The sequence below is a fragment of the Pelophylax lessonae genome, assembly GCF_965119305.1.
Source record: "Pelophylax lessonae genome assembly, chromosome: 1".
NCBI classification, from domain to species: Eukaryota; Metazoa; Chordata; class Amphibia; order Anura; family Ranidae; genus Pelophylax; species Pelophylax lessonae.
Genome location: NC_138768.1, coordinates 464,082,430 through 464,096,311, shown reverse-complemented (window position 1 = coordinate 464,096,311; position 13,882 = coordinate 464,082,430). Strand labels below are relative to the sequence as shown.

Sequence of the window (13,882 nt, the reverse complement as noted above, 5' to 3'; positions counted from 1 at the left end):
CAATTGTCAGTTAAAGTCGCACAGTGCCGAATCGCAAAAAGTGGCCCAGACGTAAGACAGCAAAATCCTCCGGTGGTAAAGTGGTTAATGCACTATTTTGTCGATGTTTGAAGGGGAGACATTGATGGCAGTATGGAAAATGCGAAAACGATTGGCCATTATACCAAATGCATTTTCAACAACATGTCTAGTGCTTGACAGTCTGTAATTGAAGATGCGTTGATCTGGGTTAAGGTTTTACATGGGAAATGGTTTCATCACATTTTCCCCCAAACCAAATGCCTCATCTGCAACAAATACGAAATTGAGTCCATGTTCAGTCTCTTGTCTGGACGGAAGAATCAGTGACCCATTCTTTAACTGTTTGGCGAACTCTGTTTTCTCTATAACCCCTCCATCGGAGTTTCGCCCATTCTTCCCAATGTCTACGAAAATGAATACATACTTGGCATTAACTATGGCCATTAACACTATAATGAAATAGCCCTTGTAATTGAAGTAGTATGATCCAGAGTTCGCAGGTGGGGTAATCCGAACATGTTTCCCGTCAATTGCACCGCCACAGTTCGAGAAATTCCAATAGTCCTGGAATTGTTTTGCTGTTGCCAGCCACTCCTCCACTGTTGTTGGTAACTGTAACAAAAAAAGAAGTTGTTAAAGGTTTGTATTTGATATTATGACATAATAAAATATTAATTTCTTCTGAAAAAACACAGGATCTATTCACCACTCCCATGGAAAGCAGGGAGCCTTGCACCTCAGCGGCAGTGCTGGAAACACCGTCAGGGGGAAAAAACGTTGTGCTGTGCATGACCACACTGCGGCGTTCCTAGCACAGGCATCGGCAGTGCTCAACAAACCCAGGGAGGAATGCGATCAGGGCCGGACTGACCATTGGGCACACCGGGCACATTCCCGGTGGGCCGCGGCGCCAGCTCGCACTCAGTCGGACTCCTCATAGTAGAATGTAGAAGCCAGACATTCATTTTCCCTCACAGCGGCGGCCGCGGCCGGTGTACTTGCCAGCTACACCGGCTCCGCGGCCAATCAGCCTTCTGCTCAGGGGGGGTGTGAGTCACACCCCCCCGAGCAGGAGGCTGATTGGCTAGGGAGCCGGAAGTGAAGAGAAGTATGTTCCTGAAGTTTGTGTCAGTGTCTGTGTGCTCCTTCCCGCCGCGCCGGTGTCCTGCCCGGTGCGGCCAGCAGCACAGCCCGCACTCGAAGCATCGGCCATCGAAGCAAGCAGCTGGCAGCTCCTTCACTCTGACTCCGGGCTGCTCGCGAGGGGCGGGGGCGGCGGCGGGCCGGGGAGGGAAGGTAAGTGCGGCTCCTCACGACGCCAGTGTCTTCAGTGATGTGCAGCCCCGGTGTCACCGGCCGTGTGTACTGCTACTGAATAGGAGGGGGATGGGGCGGCTTCATATAGAGGATTTGATGTTTCCCTCTTCTGGATCCTGCTGCCGCTGGATGGATGCCTGATTCTTCTCCTCCCTTCTGCAGGCATTCTGCGGCTGCAGGAGAAATATCAATTTCTCTATATGCAGCTGAGCTGTCCCATCCTCCTCCTATTCAACTTCTTTTACTGCCCCCCCCAGTGATCTTAGCCCTCCCCCAGTGCTCTTCAACCCCCCCTCCAGTGCTCTTTAGCCCCCCCTGTGCTCTTTAGCCCCCCCCCCTGCTCTTTAAGTCCCCACAGTGCTTTTCATCTCCCACTATGCTCTCTGGCTCAACCAGTGCTCTCCACCCCCCTGTGCTCCCTGGCTAAGTGATTTCCAGTTCCCCCCCAGTGCTCTCCAGTCCCCCTACCCAGTGCTCTCCATCCCCCTGGTTTTCCCTGCCCGCCCCCCCACCCCAGTGCTATCCCCACCCTGCGCCTTCCTTAATTCTCTCCAGTCCCCCCCCCTTGCCCTTCAGCTCCTCCAGTGCTATCTGCTTTCCCTGTGCTCTCCAGCCCCCCTAGTGTCCTATCTTCTATCATGTTTGCAGTCTCTGACCATCTCCTGTATGATGTCCGCAGTCTCTGACCATCTCCTGTATCACGTCCGCAGTCTCTGACCATCTCCTGTATCATGTCCTCAGTCTCTGACCATCTTCTGTATCATGTCCTCAGGCTCTGACCATCTCCTGTATCATGTCCTCAGTCTCTGACCATCTCCTGTATCATGTCCTCAGTCTCTGACCATCTCCTGTATCACGTCCTCAGTCTCTGACCATCTCCTGTATCACGTCCGCAGTCTCTGACCATCTCCCGTATCATGTCCTCAGTCTCTGACCATCTCCCGTATCATGTCCTCAGTCTCTGACCATCTCCTGTATCATGTCCTCAGTCTCTGACCATCTCCTGTATCATGTCCTCAGTCTCTGACCATCTCCTGTATCATGTCCTCAGTCTCTGACCATCTCCTGTATCATGTCCTCAGTCTCTGACCATCTCCTGTATCACGTCCTCAGTCTCTGACCATCTCCTGTATCACGTCCTCAGTCTCTGACCATCTCCTGTATCACATCCTCAGTCTCTGACCATCTCCTGTATCACGTCCTCAGTCTCTGACCATCTCCTGTATCACGTCCTCAGTCTCTGACCATCTCCTGTATCATGTCCTCAGTCTCTGACCATCTCCTGTATCATGTCCTCAGTATCTGACCATCTCCTGTATCATGTCCTCAGTCTCTGACCATCTCCTGTATCATGTCCTCAGTCTCTGACCATCTCCTGTATCATGTCCTCAGTCTCTGACCATCTCCTGTATCATGTCCTCAGTCTCTGACCATCTTCTGTATCATGTCTTCAGTCTCTGACCATCTCCTGTATCATGTCCTCAGTCTCTGACCATCTTCTGTATCATGTCCTCAGTCTCTGACCATCTCCTGTATCATGTCCTCAGTCTCTGACCATCTCCTGTATCATGTCCTCAGTCTCTGACCATTTCCTGTATCACGTCCTCAGTCTCTGACCATCTCCTGTATCATGTCCTCAGTCTCTGACCATCTTCTGTATCATGTCTTCAGTCTCTGACCATCTCCTGTATCATGTCCTCAGTCTCTGACCATCTTCTGTATCATGTCCTCAGTCTCTGGCCATCTCTTGTATCATGTCCTCAGACTCTGACCATCTCTTGTATCATGTTTGCAGTCTCTGACCATCTCCTCTACTATGTCCAGCGGGAACACTCTGCAGCCACACCGCACAGCATACCCAAGGTAAGTGGAAGACTGGAGAGAGGAGTGACTTCTACTTAGGGATTTCTTTTGCAGATAGGCTGGACTGGCACTGGCAGCAACAATTGTATTCAAAGAAATCAGGATTTCTTCTGCAAATAGGCTGGCCTGGCACTGGCAGCCAGGCATAGTACTAGTCTAGTACTAAGCCTGCCAGTGCCAGGTCAGCCTATTTGCAGAAGAAATCCTGATTTGAATAAAATTGTTGCTGCCAGTGCCAGCCTACCAGGGGCTGATCTGAGGTGTTAAGGTGCAGGAATTGGGGTGATCTAAGGTATGATAGCGCAGGAATTGGGGTGATCTAAGGTATGATAGTGCAGGAATTGGGGGTGATCTGAGGTGTGATAGTGCAGGAATTGGGACTGATCTGATGTGTGATAGTGCAGGAATTGGGACTGATCTGATGTGTGATAGTGCAGGAATTGGGACTGATCTGCTTAATACTATTTTTAGGACTCAACCATCAAAACAGGATTTAAAGTAAGACAAAAAAACAGCATCATATGGCAGCTCTGATCTAAATTGAAGATTAAACTAAAAAAGGTACCGTAATCGAATCCACACATCCTGGAACATTAAATCCTGTCATCAACCATCCCGACAAACGCCACGCCCCCCCCCCCCCTCGCGGGCTGCTCAGTCCAAAATGCCCAGGCCTATTTTTTGTCCCAGTCCGGGCCTGAATGCGATGACCTATGCGCATTTGGTGCCAAAAAAATGAGAAGGATGTCTGAGGAGCAGAAGATCTTGCTGGAACCTCTGTTCCTACAACTACTTAATAAAGGCATCAAGGGTGAGCTAACACCCAACACCATCATAGGTGAACGTACTGCAACACCAGCACCGGACATGCATCATCAGTGGCGTGAACCTTGCCCCCCTCAAGAGCCACAAACCTGGGCACATGATTACAGCTACACATCCCTGTAAAACGTATTTATTGCAGTATTTATTTTTCATTATATATTTATATATACAGTGCCTTGCAAAAGTATTCGGCCCCCTTGAACTTTGCGACCTTTTACCACATTTCAGGCTTCAAACATAAAGATATAAAACTGTATTTTTTTGTAAAGAATCAACAACAAGTGGGACACAATCATGAAGTGCAACAAAATTTATTGGATATTTGGATATTAGAAATAAAAAACCGAAAAATTGGGCGTGCAAAATTATTCAGCCCCCTTAAGTTAATACTTTGTAGCGCCACCTTTTGCTGCAATTACAGATGTAAGTCGCTTGGGGTATGTCTCTATCAGTTTTGCACATCGAGAGACTGAAATTTTTGCCCATTCCTCCTTGCAAAACAGCTCGAGCTCAGTGAGGTTGGATGGAGAGCGTTTGTGAACAGCAGTTTTCAGTTCTTTCCCCAGATTCTCGATTGGATTCAGATCTGGACTTTGACTGGATATGTTTATTTGTGAACCATTCCATTGTAGATTTTGCTTTATGTTTTGGATCATTGTCTTGTTGGAAGACTAATCTCCGTCCCAGTCTCAGGTCTTTTGCAGACTCCATCAGGTTTTCTTCCAGAATGGTCCTGTATTTGGCTCCATCCATCTTCCCATCAATTTTAACCATCTTCCCTGTCCCTGCTGAAGAAAAGCAGGCCCAAACCATGATGCTGCCACCACCATGTTTGACAGTGGGGATGGTGTGTTCAGGGTGATGAGCTGTGTTGCTTTTACGCCAAACATAACGTTTTGCATTGTTGCCAAAAAGTTCGATTTTGGTTTCATCTGACCAGAGCACCTTCTTCCACATGTTTGGTGTGTCTCCCAGGTTGCTTGTGGCAAACTTTAAAATACACTTTTTATGGATATCTTTAAGAAATGGCTTTCTTCTTACCACTCTTCCATAAAGGCCAGATTTGTGCAGTATACGATAGATTGTTGTCCTATGGACAAAGTCTCCCACCTCAGCTGTAGATCTCTGCAGTTCATCCAGAGTGATCATGGGCCTCTTGGCTGCATCTCTGATCAGGCTTCTCCTTGTATGAGCTGAAAGTTTAGAGGTCTTCGTAGATTTGCAGTGGTCTGATACTCCTTCCATTTCAATATTATTGCTTGCACAGTGCTCCTTGGGATGTTTAAAGCTTGTTTAAATCTTGGGAAATCTTTTTGTATCCAAATCCGACTTTAAACTTTTCCACAACAGTATCTCGGACCTGCCTGGTGTGTTCCTTGTTCTTCATGATGCTCTCTGCGCTTTAAACGGACCTCTGAGACTATCACAGTGCAGGTGCATTTATACGGAGACTTGATCACACACAGGTGGATTCTATTTATCATTAGTCATTTAGGTCAACATTGGATCATTCAGAGATCCTCACTGAACTTCTGGAGAAAGTTTGCTGCACTGAAAGTAAAGGGGCTGAATAATTTTGCACGCCCAATTTTTCGGTTTTTATTTGTTAACAAAGTTTGAAATATCCAATAAATTTCGTTCCACTTCATGATTGTGTCCCACTTGTTGTTGATTCTTCACAAAAAATTACAGTTTTATATCTTCATGTTTGAAGCCTGAAATGTGGCAAAAGGTCGAAAAGTTCAAGGGGGCCGAATACTTTCGCAAGGCACTGTATAAATATGTTCTATGTGATAGCCCTCCGACCCAAGGACCCACGCTGCTATACCACCGCCGAAGGATCTGCACGTCCCCTGCCTCATAACAGGAGATCTCCGCTCATCCCCCACAGCACCAGCTGCACAAGGGATTCGGAATGACACCCTGGATGAACATTGCCCAGATGCCATATACATCTTGAGATGCCTGTTTTTTACGCACGTTTGTGAGTAACACTCTTTTAATTGCTATTAAATTTACTGCATTGCTACACTTAGATTGGCGCTTAGTCTTCTCTTCTCTCTTTGTCTTGGATCCATACAGGGTTACTTCACCCTTCAAAGCCTGCAGCCATCTGTAATGTTCCGGTACCTTTGGTACCCTAAATTACACTTTCCACAAGTGTATGCGCCCCACCATTTACTTTTGGAAAGGTGCGCATACACCTTTAAGACTGGAGCTGTCATCACCCAGCGCCGGACTAGATGGCTATTTAAAGCGCCGGTTCTCACTCACATATGTTCGTTCAAACACCCTTACCTGGATGCTAACCTTGCTTGAAGCTTCCATGCTTGCAAGCTTACCTCGCTGACGGAACCTCGCTGCGCTGATCCCTGTATCCCGCTACTGGATCATCCGCCTCTCCTGAACCACCCTTCGGCTGTATCGCTAATAGTGCTAAGTACCCCGCAGGGGAATTCTCTATAAACTTATACTAAGCTTACACTATCTAGCTCTGCATAGTAAAGACTGTTTATCACATCTGCATAACTAGATTGCTAGCTCTTGAGACTACTGCTACTTTTCTGCACTGGGTTGATCTCTTTTGTATGTCCACCTGCTATTCTGTCATCTGCTACCATACAACATTGCTAAACCTTCCTGCATCCATCTGCTACTGACTCACCTTTAAGTGTCTATCACCTACCACCTCCACTCAACCTATCCCTCAACCTTCATCATTGTGTTACCACATACATAAAGTCACTCTAGGAACCAGCTTGCTAATTGTGTGTATTTACTGGCTGAAATAAGACCTTCCACACATGATGAGTCATTGAGGTTGGGAATGGTATCTCAGCATATCTCTTACATGACTACTGACGTGGAACTATTTCTGCAGCTGAAAATCCACATCATATAAGAAACGCAGGAGCGTTACAGATTGAACGAACCTAAAAATGGATTCAGCAGAAATAACCACTCAGGTGACACAATTAAAACAGCAAGTATCTGCGTTAATACACGCACTTGCTGAATTAAAAGAAGACAATCAGGCTCTGTCACAGCAGGTAATTAGACTGACACAACTTACCTCTGCTCAGTCCCCTGAACCCAAGATAAATCCCCCTTTGGTATTTACAGGCGATCGCAAAAAATTTCGCGAATTTAAAAACGCATGTGAGTTACTTTTTTTGCTAAAACCTCGTACCTACCTTACTGATCACATTAAGGTTTGTACTATTATTTCTTACCTATCAAGCGATCCTCGAGCCTGGGCAGATTCTCTTTTTGAGAAAAACGACCAGCTTCTCAACTCCTATGCCTTGTTCCTGGCAGAGCTCACTAGCCTATATGATGACCCCAATAGGCAGAGTACTGCTGATCTTCAGTTAAGATCCTTGAAACAAGGAAGGAGGCCTGTAGAAGACTTTGTCGCAGAGTTCAAGAGATGGACCCTTGATTCAGAATGGAATGATGCATCTCTGAAAACCCAATTTAGGCTTGGCCTATCAGAAGCTGTTAAGGACGAGCTCGCCCGAGCGGATCTGCCAAAAACCCTGGATGCATTAATACAACTCAGTATTACCATAGATAGAAGACTACGAGAAAGAAAGGCTGAAAAGATGGGAATGCCATTATCCGTTTCCTCTCGGAGTCTGGCCGTTCCTATGGAGGTAGGAACCATACGCCCACCGCTATCAACTATGGAAAAAGCCAAAAGACGAAATGAAAATCTCTGCTTGTACTGTGCATCCCCGGATCACAAGATAAACGTCTGTCCCCTAGTCAACAAAAAGAAGGGTGAGTATTCACATGTCTCTCTAGGAGGATTGACAACTTCATTCACTAACCCCTACATTTCTGTTTTTTTTTACATTACAGTGGGACCAGAACAGGATTACTACTAAGGCCATGATTGACACAGGATCTTGTGGAAATTATATGAATATATGTTTTGCTGCTTTAAATAAAATTCCTATTATTTCTAAACTCAAACCTGTCTCAGTAAGTCTTATTACCGGTGTTCCGTTATCCTCTGGTCCGATCACCGATCAGACACAAGCACTTCTAGTCACTATTAACGAGTCTCATAGGGAGACTTCTACCTTCGATTTAATACCTTCACCCCACTTTCCCATTGTGTTGGGACTTCCCTGGTTACACACACACCAACCAACCATAGATTGGAAGAAACGGTCATTGACCTTCCCTTCTTGTTATTGCGAGGAAACGTGTAACCTCCCGTTTTCCGGGAAGATTCTGTCTGTGGTGACAGATGAGATTGCACCACTATGTTATCAGGATCTTTCTGAGGTTTTTCTTGAGAAAAATGCTCAAACATTACCTCCTCATCGAGACTATGATTGTAGCATTGATCTACTCCCAAATAGCAAATTGCCGTTCGGTCATGTTTATCCTCTTTCACAGGATGAACTTGCCCATCTCAAAACCTATTTGGATGAGAACTTGGAAAAAGGTTTTATTAGACCAGGGGTACTGAATTAAAATTCATGGAGGTCCGCTTAGTAAAATCTTTTTCCAGCGGAGGTCCGAATCATGTTTGTGATTTGATTCAGATCCTTTACATTACAGCACCCTCTCCTAGGCGTTCCCATCTCTGCAGCTGGGGAATGCAGGTGAAACTGCACATGTTCCCGGCCCACAGAGGAACACGCCACACTTCAGCACAGCTTGGTGCTGCGCAATTTAAAAAAAGGGCCAGGGACTTGTTTTCCTGCATTTCTCATGGGTAGTGCAGCCCATTAAAATGAATGGGCTGACCTACCTGTGACACTGAGCCCCATATCACAATCCCATCCTTGCATCCGTTCCACATTGTCCACTGCACATCACAGTTCCCTCCCCCCTTTGTGTTATCATACCCCCTTAACATCAACACCCTTCTTATCCCCTCATTACAGTACCCAACTCCCCTACATTACTATCCTCAGCCCCCCATCACAGTACTCAGCCTACCAAATACAGTACTCAGCTCCCCCACATTGTCCTCAGCTCCCCATTAACGTATTCAGTTCCCCCCTCCCCCCCTGACATTATAGTACTCAGCCTTAACCCCCATTCCCCCCACATCAAAGTCCTCAGCCCCCCACACATATCAGAGTCCTCAGCCCCCCACACATATCACAGTCCTCAGCCCCCCATACACATTAGAGTACATAGCCCCCATACACATTAAATTACATAGCCCCCATACACATTAGAGTACATAGCCCCCATACACATTAAATTACATAGCCCCCATACACATTAGAGTACATAGCCCCCATACACATTAGAGTACATAGCCCCCATACACATTAGAGTACATAGCCCCCATACACATTAGAGTACATAGCCCCCATACACATTAGAGTACATAGCCCCCATACACATTAGAGTACTCTTCTTTGCTGTACTCAGTGTCTCTCCCCCTTCCTACATTACGTCTCCCCTACCTTACACAGCCAGGAGAACTCGAGGCATAGCAGGTCTGGAGGAAGGAAGCTGCAAGATGGTGATTGGTTGCTTAGACTGCCATTCATCTTGGCAACCAATCACTGACTGTTCACCTCGGGCAGTTCCCGCCCTCCCTACAGAACTCACGCTGTCGGCCCTGCAAGTCTGCAAAGAAATCACAGCTGAAAGGAGAGCAGGCTGATAAATGGCATGACAGCTGCGGTCCGGGAGGGGGAAGGATGGGGGCCGGGAACGGACCGCGGGCCGCCATTTAGTGATGCCTGTATTAGACCTTCCACTTCTTCCACAGCAGCAGGACTCTTTTTTGTTCGCAATAAAGATTCAAGTCTCAGACCTATCATCGACTACAGGAAATTGAATGCTATCACAATAAAAGATCGCTATCCTCTACCGCTTATCCCTGAGCTCATTGAGCAGGTGCGTGGAGCTACCTATATTTCAAAATTAGACCTGAAAGGAGCATACAATCTCATTCGAATCCGTGATGGACACGAGTGGAAGACTGCATTCAGAACTAGATACGGATTGTTCGAATATCTTGTGATGCCATTCGGCCTATGCAATGCCCCTGCAGTTTTCCAACGATTTATAAACGATATTTTTAAAGACTTACTAGATGTCTGTGTTGTGGTATATCTGGACGATATACTTATATATTCACGGACCCTGTCTGAACACATAAGACATGTAAGACTTGTATTATCGAGATTGCTTGCACATAATCTTTATGTGAAGCTGAAGAAATGCTTGTTCCATAAAGATGAGGTACTCTTTCTAGGCTACATCATATCCAAAACAGGAATCGAGATGGACATGAGTAAAATATCCTGCATTCAGGATTGGCCTACACCAACTACACGCAAGGCGCTACAGCGATTCCTGGGATTTTCACATTTCTACAGGAAGTTCATAAAAAACTTTTCTGCTATTGTGAGACCCCTCACACAGCTCACTAGCATAAAAATACCATTTAAATGGTCAGAAGAAGCAAATAAGGCTTTCCACTTGTTAAAGACAAGGTTTACTTCCGCTCCCATATTACGCCATCCAGACCCATCCCTCCAATACATTCTGGAGGTAGATGCGTGAAACCTGGCAGTAGGAGCAATACTCTCCCAACGACCTACCCCCACTTCACCACTTCATCCAGTCGCTTTTTTTTCTAAATCCCTGAGCAGTCCCGAGATAAATTACCCCGTGGGTGAAAAGGAACTGCTTGCTATAAAATTGGTTCTGGAGAATTGGCGACATTTACTCGAAGGCACCCAATTACCAATAATTATATACACGGACCATAAAAACCTCCAATATCTTCAGACTAGCAAAACTCTCTCGCATCGACAGGTACGATGGTCACTATTCTTTCTAAGGTTTAACTTCCTAGTGACCTACACACCTGCAGATAAGAACAAAAAGGCGGATGCACTATCACGACTAACTGAAGAAAACTACTTTGAAATTCCTTCCGTTCCTATAATACCTCACAAACGCATTATTGGAGTTGTCCGTTCCTTGAAGGAAGAGGTTCTGCATGGTATAAGGTTGGATTCACCCCCACCACAACTAAATACCGATGCAGAAGGCTTCCTCTACTACAACGACAAACTTTACATACCACCTACCCTACGCACCAAGATCTTGGAGTTATCGCATGATGTGCCTATGGCAGGACATATGGGTATGACAAAGACTTTCAATTTGATTTCTCGGCAATTCTGGTGGCCTGACATGAAAACATCTATACAAAAATTCGTCTCTTCATGCAATGTCTGTGCCAGGTCCAAAATTGACACTACGAGACCATCCGGTCTACTATGCAGTCTACCAATACCCCAAACTCCATGGGAGGTTTTGTCATTGGACTTCATCGTAGAATTGCCTCCTTCCAAAGGATTTAATACCATCTTGGTGTCAGTGGACCATCTGACAAAGATGGCACATTTCATTGCTATTCGCAGACTACCTTCGTCCAAACAAACGGCAGAACTCCTGATGAAACATGTCTTCAGATTACATGGTATCCCAAAAACTCTTTTGTCTGACCATGGATCCCAATTTATTTCTAAATTCTGGCAAGAACTATGTCACATACTACGGATTGAGCGGAAGCTCACTTCTCCTTACCATCCGCAGACCAACGGACAGACTGAAAGAGTCAACCAATGCATCGAGCAGTATTTACGTTGTTACACTTCTTACCAACAGGATGATTGGTTGGATCTTCTCCCCCTGGCAGAATTTGCCTACAACAACGCAACTCACAGTACAACCAAGCAGAGTCCGTTCTACTTGAACTATGGGTTCCATCCCTCTATTCTCCCTCCACGCATCCTTCCTTCAAATAACCCAGTAGCCTCAGACTATCTTACCCAAATAAAGGATTCTCTGGGTTTACTAAATACTACCATTGCACATGCTCACAGTCAACAAAAGAAGTACTATGATCTTCGTAGAAGACCTTCTCCACAGTATACTATCGGGGACCTCGTTTGGCTCTCAACAAAAAACTTGAGACTGAAGATCCCTAGCAAAAAGCTTGGACCTCTGTTCTTGGGACCTTTCCCAATCAAGAAACTTATTGGAAAAGCTGCAGTGCAGCTTACATTGCCAATGGACCTAAAAATCCATCCCATTTTCCATGTGTCGCTACTAAAACCCCATGTTCCGGACCAAGGAATAAGGCCTAATATTCCACCTCCCCCTCCTGTACAAGTTGAAGGTGGAGAAGAATACGAGATAAAAGAGATTCTGGATTCTCGTATCTACAGAAGAAGACTTCAGTACTTGGTTAGATGGAAGAACTATGGGCCCCAAGACGACACCTGGCTAAACACCTCTGACATACATGCCCCTAGATTAATCCGCAATTTTCATGCGAGATACCCAGACAAACCAGCTCCAGAGGCCTTCAGGAGCAGGCCTTAAGGGGGGGGTATTGTAATGTTCCGGTACCTTTGGTACCCTAAATTACACTTTCCACAAGTGTATGCGCCCCACCATTTACTTTTGGAAAGGTGCGCATACACCTTTAAGACTGGAGCTGTCATCACCCAGCGCCGGACTACATGGCTATTTAAAGCGCCGGTTCTCACTCACATGTGTTCGTTCAAACACCCTTACCTGGATGCTAACCTTGCTTTAAGCTTCCATGCTTGCAAGCTTACCTCGCTGACGGAACCTCGCTGCGCTGATCCCTGTATCCCGCTACTGGATCATCCGCCTCTCCTGAACCACCCTTCGGCTGTATCGCTAATAGTGCTAAGTACCCCGCAGGGGAATTCTCTATAAACTTATACTAAGCTTACACTATCTAGCTCTGCATAGTAAAGACTGTTTATCACATCTGCATAACTAGATTGCTAGCTCTTGAGACTACTGCTACTTTTCTGCACTGGGTTGATCTCTTTTGTATGTCCACCTGCTATTCTGTCATCTGCTACCATACAACATTGCTAAACCTTCCTGCATCCATCTGCTACTGTCTCACCTTCAAGTGTCTATCACCTACCACCTCCACTCAACCTATCCCTCAACCTTCATCATTGTGTTACCACATACATAAAGTCACTCTAGGAACCAGCTTGCTAATTGTGTGTATTTACTGGCTGAAATAAGACCTTCCACACATGATGAGTCATTGAGGTTGGGAATGGTATCTCAGCATATCTCTTACATGACTACTGACGTGGAACTATTTCTGCAGCTGAAAATCCACACCATATAAGAAACGCAGGAGCGTTACACCATCAAAGTGATTTAGCAATTCCACTGGACTTTATCATCTGCATTTTGCCCATATCTAGATTATCGCAGCAGCTCGTGCATTCCGATTGCGCCAATCTCCCCCCTTTTCCTATATTTGCACTAAAAGCTGATGTGTGCTGTGCTTGAGTGTGATCTTTACAGGTAGCGGTGGGCAAAATAATGGATAGGGGTTAAACTACACTAGAATAGACAGAATGTGCTTACCTTTAAATAATCGCGTTGCAGGACCTTCACTATAGCTCCACACGTTTCAGGAATGATACATCCGAGAGACTGAGCCGATATTGCTGTGCTGAACTTCAAATCCTCATATGTCCTTCCAGTTGCTAGGAAACGCAGGGTTGCTATTAGCCGTTGCTCTGCAGTGATGCTTTGTCTGAGCACCGTATCCTGCTTTTTTATCAGAGGTGATACTTGGCTCAATAGCAGCTGAAAGGATTCATCTGGCATTCGCAGATAGTTGCGGAAGTCATCAGGATTATTCTCCTTCAGGTCTCTCAGCAAGGGCATATGTGAATATTGATCACAATTCCTCAGCCATTGCTTGGTTCATTGACTTCTCTTCCTCTTCTTAGCATTTGCCTGTTGTATAGCAATTACCCCAAGCATTGCTATGGCAATGGTACTCTCA

At 45.9% G+C, this 13,882-nt stretch overlaps 1 protein-coding gene across 1 annotated transcript; it reads right to left on the bottom strand.

Annotated features, from left to right (window-relative positions):
• Positions 1-200: 200 nt before the first annotated feature.
• On the bottom strand, positions 201-13,761 carry LOC309544472 (uncharacterized protein; the record flags this gene model as incomplete). The annotated part of the gene is made up of 2 exons (XM_082243382.1): positions 201-633; positions 13,456-13,761. 2 exons carry the CDS (start codon positions 13,759-13,761, stop codon positions 238-240), a joined length of 702 nt encoding a protein of 233 aa, XP_082099508.1. The 3' UTR covers positions 201-237.
• Between the last annotated feature and the right edge of the window lie 121 nt (positions 13,762-13,882).